At 49.5% G+C, this 15546-nt stretch overlaps 1 protein-coding gene across 4 annotated transcripts in view; it reads left to right on the top strand.

Annotated features, from left to right (window-relative positions):
- Positions 1-9174: 9174 nt before the first annotated feature.
- The window catches only part of HTT (huntingtin), a 134842-nt gene continuing 128470 nt past the window's right edge, over positions 9175-15546 (top strand). For 3 of the 4 annotated variants that reach the window (XM_032855925.1, XM_032855922.1, XM_032855917.1), the window contains exon 1: positions 9177-9548. In XM_032855925.1, the coding sequence (XP_032711816.1) occupies positions 9325-9548 (224 nt within the window). In that variant the 5' untranslated portion in view covers positions 9177-9324. Of the gene's footprint in view, positions 9549-15546 lie in introns of all 4 variants that reach the window. The other variant, XM_032855927.1, reaches the window with a different exon arrangement.

Genomic DNA, 15546 nt, shown 5'->3' with positions numbered 1-15546 from the left:
ATCTGGGAAAGGATTTTACAAGCTGGCACCTTCATGTATTGATCTTTCGTTGTCTTCCCCCTCTGGTTAGAAGCAAGCACATATTTTTTAAGGAGAGTTTTGAAATTAAAGCGTACACAATGAAAAATTCATCTTTAGTATCAGCGATTATCCAAAGATAATCCCTATCAGCCATTTTATTCTATATGTAATCTGTATTTATTTATTGCCATTTCATTTATTTATTTTTTTAAAGGTTTATTTATTTATTTATTTGACGAGAGAGAGAGAGAGATCACAAGTAGGCAGAGAGGCAGGCAGAGAGAGAGGGGGAAGCAGGCTCCCTGCTGAGCAGAGAGCCCGATGTGGGGCTCGATCCCAGGACCTTGAGATCATTACCTGAGCTGAAGGTAGAGGCTTAACCCACTGAGCCACCCAGGTACCTCATATTTCTTGCCATTTTGTTTAAATATATCTGTCTCCTTAATCTTTTACTGCACATTTAGGACAACAGTTATCAAACAATCCAAACAATTGTTGCTTCCAGCTTCCTTGTTATTAGAAACACCCATGGGATAGACAGCCCTGTACCTACATGTTTGTGCACATCCGTGATAATATTTTTAGGGTAGATTCGTAGCAGGGAATCCCTTGGTTAAAATGTATGAACAGGGGTGCCTGGGGGGCTCAGTCAGTGAAGCGTCTGCCTTGATCCCCGGGGGTCATCATCTCAGGGTCCTGGGATAGAGCCCCACATCATGCTCCCTGCTTAGCGGTGGGTCTCCTCCGTCTTGTTCTCTCTCTGTGACCTCTCTTGCTCTTGCTTTCTCTCAAATAAATAAATGAAATCTTAAAAAAAAAAAAAGTGTATAAACAGTTGGTGTAAACCCTATGAGAAAGAGCTAAAGGGATTAAAAGTGGCTCTGTCTGGCAGGCGTTTCCCCTGGGATGGGCAGCAGTGGGCGGAAGGAGAGCTCTTGTCCATAGCACTGTGTCTAACTTGTTCTTTTGAGCATGTCTGTGTATTATTAAGATAAAAATAAACATTGCATTATGAAAATTATTTGTTTCCCAAAATAAAGCACAATTACACTCTAAAAAAGATATGTGGGCATTTTAAAAGAATATATGTTACATACTCATGTGAACAAATTACCCTTCTGAAAAAAATTTTTTTAAAAGATTTTATTTATTTATTTGACAGACAGAGATCACAAGTAGGCAGAGCAGTAGGCAGAGAGGGAGAAAGAAGAGAGAGGGGGAAGCAGGCTCCCCACTGAGCAGAGAGCCCGATGTGGGGCTCGAACCCAGGACCCTGAGATTATGACCTGAGCTGAAGGCAGAGGCTTAACCCACTGAACCACCTAGGTGCCCCTACCCTTCTGAAAAATTTAAAAAATTTCCTCTCCTATCAAAAATGTCTAACAGCTCCCTGTTAGTTTCACCAAAAGCTAGATTTTTGTCTTGGTGAAGAGTTTCATTAGAAACAAAGAGTTTCTTTTTCTTTCTTTTTCCTGTGGTAAAATATACATAAAATTTACCCTTTTAACATTGTTAAGTGTCCAGTTCAGTGGCATTAAGTACATTGATGTGGCAGTGCAGCCGTCCCTACCATCTGTCATCTTGTGAATCTGACACTCTGTCCTCCCTGAACACTAACTGTCCATTCTCCCCCAGGCCCCTGGCACCCACCATCTCTTTTCTGTCTCTCTGAATTGGACTTCCTCCAGGAACCTTCTATAAATGGAATCATATAGTATTTGTTCTTCTGTGACTGGCTTATTTCACACAGCGTAATGTCCCCAAGGTTCCTCCGTGTTCTAGCAGGCATCAGGATCCCCTTCCTGTTAAAGGCTGGCCCACATTCTGCCATGTGGATGGACCCTGCTGTGTCTCATCTGTTCATCCGCTGACGGGCCCTCAGCTGTCATGAGTCATGCTGCTGTATGCAGTGTAGCAATACCTCTTTGAGACCCTGCTTCCAGTTCTCTCAGGTAAAGACCCAGAAGTGGAATTGCTGGGTTGTACGGGAGTTCCATTTTTAGTTATTTGAGGAAATGCCATACTGTTCCCCAGAGCGGCTGCAGCAGCTTGCACTCCCAACACCAGGCAAGCTTCCCGTTTCCCCACGTCTTCCTGAACGTGTCATTTCTAATGCTTCCTTGGCATTGTTCTAATACACAAGGTACAAAGGCTTTTACCACTGCCTTGTTGTTGGACATCGACGTTGTTTCATCTTTTCGATATTAACATTGCTTCAGTAATATTTTTGGGCCTCCATCTTTGAATGCCTATCTAATAATGTCATCCCCAGAGCAGCCCTCCTAAGGCCATGCTAAGTCAGGTGGTTTGCGTCCTTACATCTTTTGATGGGTGCTGCCAAGTTATTCTTCAGGAAAGTAATTCAGGATTTGTCATAACTAGCAGTTTTTGGAAGTCCTGTTTCCATGTGTCCTTACCAGTCCCCGTGAGCATGCTCTCTAGCTTTGCTCGCCCTCTTAGGCTCCTACTGAACCTCAAGTGTGCTGTTCTTGACTTTGCTGAATCAAAACTTGCTGTGAGCACTCACCTCAGCTGCATCGTCAAGGTCAGGACGCAGGGATCCGAACACAGCATGGGATCGCGTGCCGCCTCCCCTCCTGGGTCTGTGGTTTCCTGTCTAGGGAGCAAGGCATGTGGAGTGAGAAAGATTTCCCTTTAACTCATTCTCTGAAGTCTTAAGATTCCCTTCTCTTATATCCCGACTCTAAATTGAGCCCATCTCAGAGGCCTTCTGCTCAACCAGGCTCTGGCCCCTTTCTCTTCGACTTCCATGTGTTATTCTTTCTTCCTTTTTTTTTTTTTTTTTTAATTTACTTGACAGACAGCAAGTAGGCAGAGAGGCAGTCAGAGAGAGAGGAGGAAGCAGGTTCCCAGCTGAGCAGAGTGCCTGATGCAGGTCGATCCCAGGAACCTAAGATCATGACCTGAGCTGAACGCAGAGGCTTTAACCCACTGAGCCACCCAGGCGCCCAGCCGTGTGTTATTCCTCTTAACTGCAGGTAGCTGAGTATTTAACTGAAGTTCTCTGAACACTCTTCTTTACCATCAGGACGCATTTCTTCCCCTTCTCTGTGGGAATGGGAGCCCATTGGAGAGCCCACTCTGTGCCCTGGGAGTGGGTCTGCTTGTTCTGTGTCATGGCCCGGCAGCTCCTGAAGGCACAGTTTTAAATAGGACGTGGAATTTCCAATGTTTATCATCTAAATACGGGACAACTGGATGTCAGAGGTTTTGCTCAGGAAAGAACAGAGCTGTCCTAGTGGAAGGAGTATGACACCCCATGTAGACCTTGCTTATTAACACAGCAGTCAATGCCAGACAGGTATCTTCAAGAAGTCTTCCTGACCCTCCTCCCCAGGCTGGAGCTTTTAGCAGGAAATTGAAGACATGATCGTAACTTTACGATGTTCTTAGTTTAGTTATAAGGTCATGAAGAACCAGGGCCCTGTCTTAAGTCCGTCTGGGCTGCTGTAGCAGAACACCCTGAACCTGGCAGCTTATAAACAACAGAAATGTGTTTCCCACAGTTTTGTCCTTACATGGCTGAGAGCAGAGAGGGGAAGCAAGGTCTCTCTTGACCCAGTCGTGGGGGTCCATCCTCTTGATCTCATCTAATCCCAATTATCTGAGTAATGGACAGTTAAGTGAACCAAAGAAAATCCTGAAGAAGATCTTCATCTCATTCATGGATACTAAATTACCAGGGTCCCGAGAGCCTATAACCAAGAGCATAGTAAGGGGGCAGAGATAAGAGGAATGAAATCAGCCAAGGACAAAAATGAAATAAACCAGAAGGAAACAGGATCAGAGAGAAAATGAGAGATACTCTGACTTTACATTCTTTGAAAGATGCATTTTAAAGACATCAAGAGTCCTGTAGTATAAATTTGAATTAATGTGTATCTATAGCCACCAAACTGTCCACTTAGGAATGGCTAAAATGGTTCTGTGTATTTTAATACAATAAGAATGAATTGGAATATAAGCTCCTAATTCCCCCACTCTGTTCTCTGAAGGGCCCAGAAGCAATGACGCCCCCACAGTGATGAGCACACCTGGCTCCCAGTTCTTGGCTTCTAAAGGCCACTCTCCCCTCTGAGGAGTCAGGGCTTCTTAGAGAAGTGGCTGATTCCAGGTTTGAGGAGGGGAGGATGGGCTGGGAGCATCTTGCTGTGACATAAAACAAGAAAGTGCTCAAGGAATGATGGGATGTGGCAAAGGGACACAGGAGCTACCCTGAAGGGGCTTCTGTTGAACTGGGGACAATTCGAGCTTCAACAAAAGAATTCTGATGAAACTGGTTATGATGTATAATTTTAAAGATTCAGAGGAGAAAAGGAAGGGAATGGATGGATGCGATATGGGGGAGGAGAGCTCTTCCTCAGAGAGAAGTGTGAGGAGCTTAGGGCAGAAGACACAAGGGAGTTGCAAGAGACACCACTTCTTAACTCCCAGCCTGAAAGATGACTCAGGCTGGGGTCGACCAGGGATGCCAGACCCATGGGTGGAAGGCTTCCAGGTGGCAGGACATTATCAGAGGTCCAGGGAACTGTAGGGAACCACCACCAAGGACTTACTAATTATGGAGGAAAACATCCTTCATGGTGGGGAGATCTGGCAGTCACCCCCTTTACTGAGTGACCAAACCCAGCCCCCCGAGGACAATGGACTCCAGGACAAGCCCTACCTGTGAGGCCTCCTTCCTAAAGGGCCAGGTGGATTCTAGCTGACCTCACACACCACAGCCATCCCATAAAATATGCGACTCACATATGTCATCTTTAGAAAGTAAAAATAAACTGCTTTGAGTCATCTTGTGTTTAATGCAATATACCCAAATAGTATCTCTACATGCCATCAGTATACACAGAATGAGATGCTTTACATTGTTTTGTATGAAGTTATTTGAAATCTGGTATGTATTTTACACTTAACAGCACATCTTAATGCAGAATTATTACCTTTCAAATGCTTGATAGCCACATGTGGCCGAAGTGTGGGGCTATGCTCCCTGTCATGGTGAGTGTCTGCAGGGACTTGAAGGGAACAGGGAGCACCTGGCTGTATGTCCAGTGCTGGCTGAGTTTAGGCTCTGGGCAGTGACTCTGGGCTGCTGAAAAGAACATCCTGGTCCCAGACCTCTCTCACCAGGGATCGAGGATTCCAGAAATTCCAGAATGGGTATCAGCCAGACTTTTGAGCCCTTCCTGCTGGGAAGCCTACTGCTACGTCACAGATTGACCGGGATCCCCAGGGTCACCGTCAAGAGGCAGGCTCGTCTCTCCGTACACACTGAGACATGGGACAGTGCAAGTACAGAGAGCCAAAGACTGCGAGAAGATGCTAAAAGCAGACAGAGAGCAAAAAAGACACATTACGCTCAGAGGAGTGACCTTTAAACAACAACTGACTTCTCAACAGCCAGAACAAAAAGCAGAAGACAGTGAAATCCAAATCTTTCATCTGCCGCAGAAAAGTATCTGCCAACCTCGGATTCTATACCCAACCAAAAATCCACTGAGAATGAAGACAAAGTAAAGATTTTTTTCTGAAAAACTGAAACAGAGATTTCAGCAATAAAAGGTCCACTAAAAGCAACTCCACACAGTATTTTCCTGGCAGAGGAAAATGAGCCCAGAGGGAAGATTGGAGATGTAGGAGGGAAGGAAGAGTAAGAAAAAGGGTAAATACGGGAGTCGATTTGAACAAATGTGGATTGTGCAAACCAGCCATGATTGTGTCTGTGTCCTCTGCGGTATGCGTGTGTACTTACATAGAATTAAAATACACAGCGATGACACTCTCAACTGGAAGAAGCTTGGGGGGAGACAGGCAGGAGCCACAAAGAAACCCTTGGGGGCTCCCGGCCCACTTGCCTTGTTCCCTGTGGCTCTGCCTTATGCCCCACGGGCTCCTACCTACTTTGGGGTTCAGAGTGGGTGCCTGCCCCCAGCTGCAGTACCCCATCTGTGGGGGCCGCTGGGAACTTTAAACATCTCCCTCTTGGGGTGCCTAGGTGGCTCAATGGGTTACGCCCCTGCCTTTGGCTCAGGTCATGATCTCAGGATCCTGGGATTGAGCCCCACATCGGGCTCTCTGCTCAGTGGGGAGCCTGCTTCCCACCCCACCCCACCCCCTGCTCTTCCTGCCTCTCTGCCTGCTTGTGATCTCTCTCTCTCTCTGTCAAATAAATAAATAAAATCTTAAAAAAAAAAACCTCCCCTCTCCCTCTGCAGGATCACCACAGGTGTGTTGCTCAGCTTTAATTTCTAGCTCCCCACTCAAACCTATCCTTTTACATCCCCCCCCCAAACAGTAACAGTTTTGTTGCAGAAGACTTGAAAAATACAGAAAAGCATAAGGATTAAGATATAAATCACCTATAATTTCCTTGTTCACAGAGAGTCACTGTTACAGACTTAATGACCAGATCCCTTTTCCATGTATGTGTGGGTTGTTTTTATCTTTCTTTAAAAAAATAAAAATGGGGGGGGGGTCCTGCCATCCATGGCGGTCTGCTCATGCATTGCACACCTTTGTGTCACAAGCGCTCTCCTAATACAGGATCAGAATGACTGCATAGTTTCCTGTCATGTGGGTGTACCTTGATTCATGTAGTCGCTCCTTCAGTTGTTTCCACGTTTTTGTTCCCAGTGTTGCTGTAGCCAGTGACCATCCTCACCCAGGTGTGTCCTGTCAGGAGGTGTCAGCATCTTGGATTATGACTGTATTTGGAGATGGGGCCTTTATACAGAGGTGATCAAGATAAAATGAGGTCTTCAGAGGAGGCCCTCATCCAATGTGGCCTGTGGGTGTTCTTACAGGAAGAAGGGATCAGGACCCAAACACACATAGAGAAAGACTATGTGAGGACAAGGGAGAAGACAGCTGTCTACAGGCAGGGAGAGAGGGCTGCACAGAACCACCCTGCCCACGCCTGGATCTTGGACTTCCAGCCTCCAGGACTGGAAGGGAACCACCACCAAGGCCTTCATGGTGGGAAGATCTGGCAGTCACCAGCCCAGTCCATTCAGCTTTGTTATGAGCAGCCCCAGCAAACTTACCCTTTGCTGTGTATCCAGCCACCTCCTGGCCTATCAACACACAGCACCGCAGCCGACCACAGCTGCTGCGGGTCAGGACTCCAGGCACAGCGCTACTGCAAAGCCTGCAGTCAGGTACAGCCCTGCTCACCCAGAAACTAGACCTGGAGAGGACCCATTCCAAACACGTGGTATTGGCAGGAATCCATTCCTTGTGCGCTTTTGGACTGAAAGCCCCCCGTTTCTCACTGACTTTTGGTCACGTGGGCCTCTGCAACACAGACATGGCAGCTTTTGCTTCATGAACGTGTACAGGCCAAGAAAGTGGCAGCCAGCAAGATGGAAGACTCCATCTTTTGTAAGCCAATCCCAGGAGCACCACTTTGGCCTTACTTAGTTGGTTACAAGCAAGGGACCAGGATCAGGCCACACTCAAGTGGAGGGGAATATCCGAGGGCACAAATAGCATCAGTATCACGAGGGATCACCAGCCTGTCGTGTCTGGGGACTACAGCTCAGGACAGCCTGGAGCCCGGACACTGCGGCCTGCTGTCCCCAAGGTGTCAGGGAACAGGGACCTCGAGGCCGAGGCCGGTGGCATATTCTCTGATGTCCCTTTCCTGAAGGGGGCCCCATCGCTATCCCCTCAGGGGCAATGCTTCTGTGGTGCTACCGGGCTTCCCTTTATCCCACTGCCTGGGACAACTGATCACAGTGAGAGAAGGTAGAGTTGTGGCTTGTGGGCACGGAGGAGAGGGGTGCCCTGAGCAGGATCCTGAAGGTTCATACCGTGTTCATCACTTGCACCCCCCCACCACCACCACAGCAGCTCTCTCTGTGGCCAACCCACTCCCTGGCACGCGGGACAGCAGCCCCTCGATGACCGACTGTCCTCTGTGGTCCTCTGCTGGCTTACTGACCTCCCCTCCAGGGGGTGAGGCTCTGAAGTCCTGGACCCTTCGCCCGGGCCTGCCCCACCCTAAGCAGGAGGTGCCCAACAAACCTCTGCGGCAGGATTCCTCTCTTTGAAGGACAGCCCGTTAGGGTCGGGCAGTGGTTCTTGTGGGTGGCGCCTCTCGGGTCAAGGCTGTGCGCCAGCCACAGCCTGCGCGGGCAGCAGGCATTGACCCGCAGGTTTTGGCCCCGTGCCTACCCTAGGCCCTTCCTTGCCCTCCGCAGGCAGGCTCAGCGAGGGGCGGCGCCTGGGCTCCCTGCCTCTCCGACGCGCACCCTCGGGCTGGACCCGGCTCACGCACTCTGCCCTTCCTCCCCGCAAGGCTGAGTCCCTCCCTCAGCGCGCGCCCCGCTGGGGGTCTCCGGCTCCCAGCCCACCGCCCGTCCTCCCTGCGACCCCAGGCAGAGGCGACTAGGGTACCTGCGCAGGGGCGACCTTCCCGGACGCGCCCCGCCTCCGGCCTCTGCCCCGCGCCTCCCGGGGCAAGTGCTTCCCCGCCGCGCCCCCTGCCGCAACCCGCCTCTTGGCCCGCCCCCGCCCCGCCTTCTGCCCCGCAGCGCCCCGCCCCTCTCGCCGTGCACTCTGCCCCGCCCCCGTCCTCTGCCCAGCCCCATCCCCCGCAGGGGTTTTTCGCCGCCGCGCCCCCTGCCCCGCCTCCCACCTCCGCCACGCCCCGCCCTCTCCGCCCCACCCCCCTTTCCCCGCCCCTGCCCCGCCGCGCCCCGCCCCTCTCGCCGTGCCCTCTGCCCCGCCCCCGTCCTCTGCTCAGCCCCTCCCGCCGCAGGGGTTTTCTCCGCCCCGCCCCACCCCGCCTTCTACCCCGCCGCGCCCCCTGCTCCGCCCCGTCCTTCGCCTAGCCGCGCCCCGCCTCTCCCGCCGTTAGTGTTTCCCTGCCGCGCCCTCTGCCCCGCCTCCCACCCTCCGCTCCGCCCCCTACCCCGCCCCGCTCCTTACCCCGTCCCCCGCCCTCGGCCCGCCTCGACCCGAGAGTGGTGCTGTGATCTCAGCAGCCCGGCAGCCCTGGGAGGCCAGCCAGCGGATGCGGGGGGCGGGCCGGCGCCTCGGCCAGCCATTGGCAGAGGTCGCCGCCACTGGCTGTCAATCCTGCTGGCCTGGCCCCGCCCCGCCGGCGCAGCGTCGAGGGACGCAAGGCCGCGGGGGCTGCCGGGACGGGTCCAAGATGGCCGGGCGCCTCGGTTCCGCTCCTGTTGGCGGTGTCGAACCCCATTCATTGCCGCGCTGCTAAGCGGCGCCGCGGGTCGGCTCGAGGGCTCGGGGTCTGTCCCCGCGGGGCGGGAGGCCGCCATGGCGACGCTGGAGAAGCTCATGAAGGCCTTCGAATCCCTCAAGTCCTTCCAGCAGCAACAGCAGCAGCAGCAGCAGCAGCAGCCTCCGCCGCCGCCGCCTCAGCTTCCTCAGCCGCCGCCGCAGGCGCAACCGCCGCCGCCTCAGCCGCAGCAGCCGCCGCCGCCCCCTCCGCCCCCGCCGCCCCCCGGCCCGGCCGTGGCCGAGGAGCCACTGCACCGACCGTGAGTACCGGCCTGCTGCAGCTCCCGACCCCGCGGCCCCCGGACTCGGCGCGCACCGTCGCCCTTAACCCCGTGCCGGGGCCCTGTCCAGGTCCGCAGGCGGGCACGGACCCCCGCCTCTCCCGGCGTGCGAAGTTAGGGGAGGAACTCGTTGCTTTGTATTTGCGAGGACCGGGCTGTGCCGTGATCCGAGACCGCCACTTCCCTTCCCTCTCGGCGTCCCCGCGAGGGAGGGGCGCTGAGGTCCCGGACACCTCGCGACCAGCCGGGCTTGGGAGCCGGGGAGCTGGGAGGGGGTGATGACATCATGCCTGGAGGCCGTCGGGGGCGGGGATGGCGGACTGCGGTCCCGGCCCAGCGGGATTCCGGTCCAGGGGCTCTTGGCGCCTCGGGTACCTCGAAGCTGGCTTCTCGCATTCTCGAGGCGTGTCGGCTAGTCCGGGAATCGCACGGGTAGAGTCGGGAAGAGACCCGCTGTCTCAGCTCCAGATGGTCTGCAGGCCCTTGAGTAGTGGGAGCCAAGTAAGTGGGGAGCTGCTTAGGAGGTCGTTATTAAGACGTGAGAGAGAATAAAATTGACTTGAATATTAGGAGGAGTCGGCGTTTAGTTTCCTGCCTGTCTTCAGCTGGACGTACCAACCAGCCGTTGCCGAAGGAGAGGTTAATTGCTGCCGGGATGAGGATGCGCATTACACCAGCGCTGTGGTCCAGCTTGCCTGCGGCCCCCATGGGCGGCTCCTCTTTTCTTCTTTGGACACGGCCTGCTACTGTTTGAAAGCTAGGGGTCTGCTGCTTGGGCCTGGAGACCATACCTTCCAGCAGAACCCACGTGCTTTACCCCCGAAGTCTCCGCGAGGCCTTTCTCTCCCCTTGGGGCTTTGCATCCTCCATCTGGATGTGCACAAGGCAGCATTTAATGAGGACAGTGTTCAAGGGGCAGCCCCTTTAAGAAGCTCCCTCTTATATTTATCTATTTATTTATTTAGGATTTTTTAAAAAGATTTTATTTATTTGACAGAGAGAGAGAGAGAGGCAGCGAGAGAGGGAACACAGGCAGGGGGAACTGGAGCGGTAGAGGGAGAAGCAGTCTTCCCTCTGAGCAGGGAGGGGCTCCATCCCAGGACCCTAAGATCATGACCTGAGCGTAAGGCAGACGCTTAATGACTGAGCCACCCAGGTGCCCATCCCTCTCATTTTTAGTAGTATTTTCTTACTCGTTATGTTTCTGATGCTATCCTTGCTATGTCCTGAGAGTGTAAATAGAAGATGAGAATTTGGGGAGTAATGTTGACTTATCTAAGTTAGAAATAAAATTTATAAATAAATTAATTTTTCTTCTAAGAGGTGAAAAACCTGCTTGGGTGCTTAGAGAAAGACATTTTTTTAAAGATTTCATTTATTTATTTGAGAGAGAAAGATCATGAGAGAGAGCACAAGCAGGGGGAGGGGCAGAGGGAGAAGCTGGCTTTCCGCAGAGCTGGGAGCCAGATGCGATCCCAGGACCCCAGGATCATGACCTGAGCCCAGGGCAGATGGTTAACCAACTGAGCCACCCAGGCGCCCCTGCCATCGGTTTCTTATGATGATTTGACAGAACCTGAATTTGCTTATCTTCAAAATATGGCTATAAAGATGTTTCTTTCTCAAGCTGCCTTGACAAAAGTAGATAGATGCTGTTTTATTACCTTATTTTAAGGTGTTATGTGATTGACTTATTTTAAAAGTATAATCTATTATTTTCATGTAAGTAGTACACTCCCATGATGCAAATTCTAAAATTACAAAAAGGTAATAATTAAAATGTCTCTCTCCCACTCCATTCTCCTGAGTACCTAACTCTGTCCCCAGAGGCAAGCACTATTCTCCTTCCTCCTTGTGTATCCTTACAGGTACAAACCATGCACATATGGAGACAGGTTTTAAGTTATTTAGAACAGAAGTATTTCAGAATAGTAACCTCTAAAGCTTCTTAGCATGCTCTGAAATCAACTACATTGGCCTAATTGTAGTTATTTTAGATAAAATGCATAAATATCATATTTGTAGACACTTTGCCTTTGAGAAAGCAAGTGTTCATTAATTTTGAATAACAAACTCTGCTTGCGAGTTTGGATTTTGGCATTTCTGTTCAGGTGCTTCAGCTGAAAAATCCATTCACCAAAGTAGGAATTGTCCAAAAACAATTTAAGTGTCTGTTCTATTTTTATGGTTCTCCTCTGTTGTGTGGAGCTGCAGTGTCACAGCCGTACGTGGGCTTCAGTTGAAGTGTCTGAGTGCCTGCTGGCTGCTCAGCATGGAGGGTGCAGGGGTGCCAGGGTGGACTGGCTACCATCTCAGCAAGGTTGGCCTGCAGGGGGTTGCCAGGGGTGGGGACGGTCCTAACTGGAATTATGAGGCAATTGACATTTGCATTTGGTACTTTCTTACCCTCCTTCAGAGTCCCACCTGGTTTCCCCCTGACTTTAATTTTTCATTCATCGGAGATGTTTACTGAACATCTAAGGAATGCCTCTGTGGTCATAGCTGCAGGGTTGCAGCCTCAACAGATAAGACTCTTGCCTTGTGAAGTTTTCATTTCAAGGAGGGACATACATAGACAGTAAACAAGATGGAAAAGTAGAACATGGGTTTATGAGAGAGTGGTAAATGAAGGAGGAGCAGCAAAGCAGGAAAAGAAAGTGGGAAATGTCAGCGTTGATAAGGTGTTGACATTTTAGATAGGGTGTCCAGGGAAAGAGCCACTGAGATTGTGGCTTTTGAGTCAACACCTGGAGGGGGTCAAAGACAGAGTCGTGAAGGTGAATGGAGGAGGGCGTTCCTGGCAGGGAAACAGGTCTCAAGGCCCCCTGTTTGAGGAATACCAAGGAGAGGTTGGCTTGGTTGGTTGAATTAGTGAGTGGGAGACTCTCAGTAGGGGGTGGGGTCCCAGAGGGAGTGGGAGCAGCACCCCGGATGAGCGCCACCCACCTTGCAGATGGATTAAAGACATCAGTGTTTATCCTAGAGGAAGGAATGGGGGGAGGAAGGGCAGGATTTGAGTTCCATTTTACAGTGAATACTGGTTGAGAATGGAGTGAAGGGGAGCACTGACAGAAGCAGGAAGCCAGCTGGGAAGCTATGGAAGTGGCCTGGCGAGAGATCGTGGTCCAGGCTTCTGTGGTGATGCTGTCAGTGGCGAGGTGAAATGTGACTGAATTTGAAGGTAGAACTGACGGGACTTGTTCCTCTCTGCTAAGTGCGAGGTGATTTAGCTGAGGTTCGTGTTCTTAGTCAGTCAGGATATATTCAGCTGTTAATAACGGGAACTCCTGCTGTGGTGGCTCACACAGGTGGGAGTTCATTCTAAGACCAGGTGAGTCTGTGTGAGGAGGCTGAATGAGATGAGGGACGTGACCCCTTCCTTTCTAACTTCCTTTCTCCCCCCTCCCTCCCTACACACAATGCGGGGCTCCAACTCAGGACTCTGAGTTCAAGAGTCGTGCGCTCTACTGACTGAGCCACCCAAGCGCCCCAGTCTTACACTTAGTTTGTAAGCCCTGTCCTCATTCTTGCCCATTTTTTAAAAGTTGAGTAATTTGTCTTTTTATTGTGGAATTGAAACCATTTTTTATGTATTCTGGACACTTATGAGATATGTGATTTTTGAAACATTCTTCCTTTCTGTGGATTCTCTCTTCATTTTCTTGGTAGTGCCCTTTGAAAGATCAAAAGTTTTCAATTTTGATGAAGTCCAGTTTCTATTTTTGTCTTTGATTGCTGTACCTTAAGAGTAAGAGCTATGAAACTTGCCTAATTCAAGGTCATAGAGATGTATTATTCCTGTGTCTTCTTGTAAGAGTTTTAGAGTGTTACATTTACATTGGATCCATTTTGAGGTAACTTATATATGGTGTGAGGTCAGGGACCATCATTCCTTGGTGTGCGGCTGCCCAGTTATCCCAGCACTTTCATCAATAAGACGTTTCTTTCCCCATTGGATTGTATGGGAACACTTGTTAAAAATGCATAGCCTGTAAGTGTATGCATTTATTTCTGGACTTTCAGTTCTTTTTTTTTTTTAAGATTTTATTTATTTATTTGACAGAGAGAGTGTGAGTGAGCAGGAGAGCACAAGCAGGGGGCTGGGGGGAGGGTGCAGCAGAGGCAGGTGGAGAAACAGACTTCCTGAGGAGCAGGGAGCCTGATGAGAGGCTGGATCTCAGGACCCTGGGATCATGACCTGAGCCGAAGTCAGACACTTAATTGAGACATCCAGGTGCCCTTGGACTTTCAGTTGGTTTACCAATACAAGTACAGTCTTAATGACCACAGTTGTGTTTGGTTTGTTTGTTTGTTTATTTATTTATTTATAAAGGTTTTTTTAATTTATTTATAAAGGTTTTATTTATTTATTTGACAGACAGAGATCACAAGTAGGCAGAGAGGCAGGCAGAGAGTGGGGAGGAAGCAGGCTCTCCGCTGAGCAGAGAATCGGATGCGGGGCTCAATCCCAGGACCCTGAGACCATGAACTGAGCCAAAGCCAGAGGCTTTAACCCACTGAGCCACTCAGTTGCCCCTGTTTTGTTTTGTTTTGTTTTTCTAAATCACAATTTCAAGTCATGAAATTTGAGTCTTCCAACTTTGTTCTTTTTTAAGATAGTTTTGGCTATTGTGGGCCCTGTGAGTTTCTATATGGTTATAAGATCAGATTGTCAGATTCTACAAAGATGCCAGCTAGGATTCTGGTAGGGATGGCATTGAATTTGTAGATTGATTTGGGGATTGGCACCTTAACTATGTCAAGTCTTCTGATTCATGTACATTGGCAAAGTTTTTATGTAAAGAGTCAGAGAGGGGGCCATTTTTAGGCTTTGTGGGCACAGTGTCTCTCACAACTACTCACCTGTGCCGTGGTAGAATTAAAGCAGCCAGAGGCAGTACGTACATGGATGAGTGTGGCTGTGTTCCAGTAACACTTTATTGATGACATTGAAATTTGAATTTCATGTAATTTTCATATGTCACGAACTATTATTATTATCAACCATTTAAAGATGTGAAAACATTTCTTAGCTTGCAAATGGGAGCAAAACAGGCAGGCTGTGGCTTGCGTATCCCTAGATTAAATATGATCAGACCACGTTTGTGAAGTATTTATTTTCTAGTTACTTTCTAAAGATTTTTTTTTTTTTTTTTTTTTGGCAGAGATCACAAGTAGGCAGAGAGGCAGGCAGAGAGAGGAAGGGAAGCAGGCTCCCCGCTGAGCAGAGAACCCGATGCCATTCGGGGCTTGATCCCAGGACCCTGGGATCATGACCTGAGCCGAAGGCAGAGGCTTAAACCCACTGAGCCACCCAGGCGCCCCGTCTAGTTACTTTCTATTAACTAGTTTAAAAAAATTATAAAAGTTACACATATATATATCGTAAAACATTTTCAAACAGCACAGATCTATCCTAGTCTCATTCCCTAAAAATGACAATTATTAAACTTCTTTTTGTCTTCTCTGATTTTTAATGCATATTTAAGCATTTAAACATGTCTCTTTTTGTTTGCATGACTGAGATTACCCTGAATTTCTCTAAGAGCAGTAATATCGTAGACATTGTTGCATAGCCGCATATGTAATTTTTGCTAATTGCTGTATAGTAGTGTAGAATTTCCTGTTTGTTTATTTATTTGGAAGTGAAATTCACATAACATAAAATGAAGCATTTTAAGGTGTATAATTCAGTGACAGTTCATGGACAAGAATTTTTCTTTTTTAAAAAGGACTTGGAACTGTAAAGGCAGAGGTTTTGCATTGTCCTGACTTTCAAATAGCCTGCTGACATATTCTCTCCACCTAAGAGAGTCCCCACTCCTGCTGCCTCTAGTTCTCGAAAGTGAGCCAGCCATCTGCTAAAGTACCTTGGAGTGGTCGGTCCAGCCTCAAGACATTGGTCTTATTCAGACAAGAAGGAAAAACAAAACACTGCGTAAGATAGTGGTCAGCGTGCTGAGTTGACTCAGCTCAG

This window comes from Lontra canadensis, unplaced genomic scaffold, assembly GCF_010015895.1.
Source record: "Lontra canadensis isolate GAN:19392208 unplaced genomic scaffold, GSC_riverotter_1.0 scaffold1, whole genome shotgun sequence".
In the NCBI taxonomy this organism is placed as follows: domain Eukaryota; kingdom Metazoa; phylum Chordata; class Mammalia; order Carnivora; family Mustelidae; genus Lontra; species Lontra canadensis.
The sequence above is the reverse complement of the archived record's forward strand: the minus strand, read 5'-3'. Positions and strand labels throughout refer to the sequence as shown.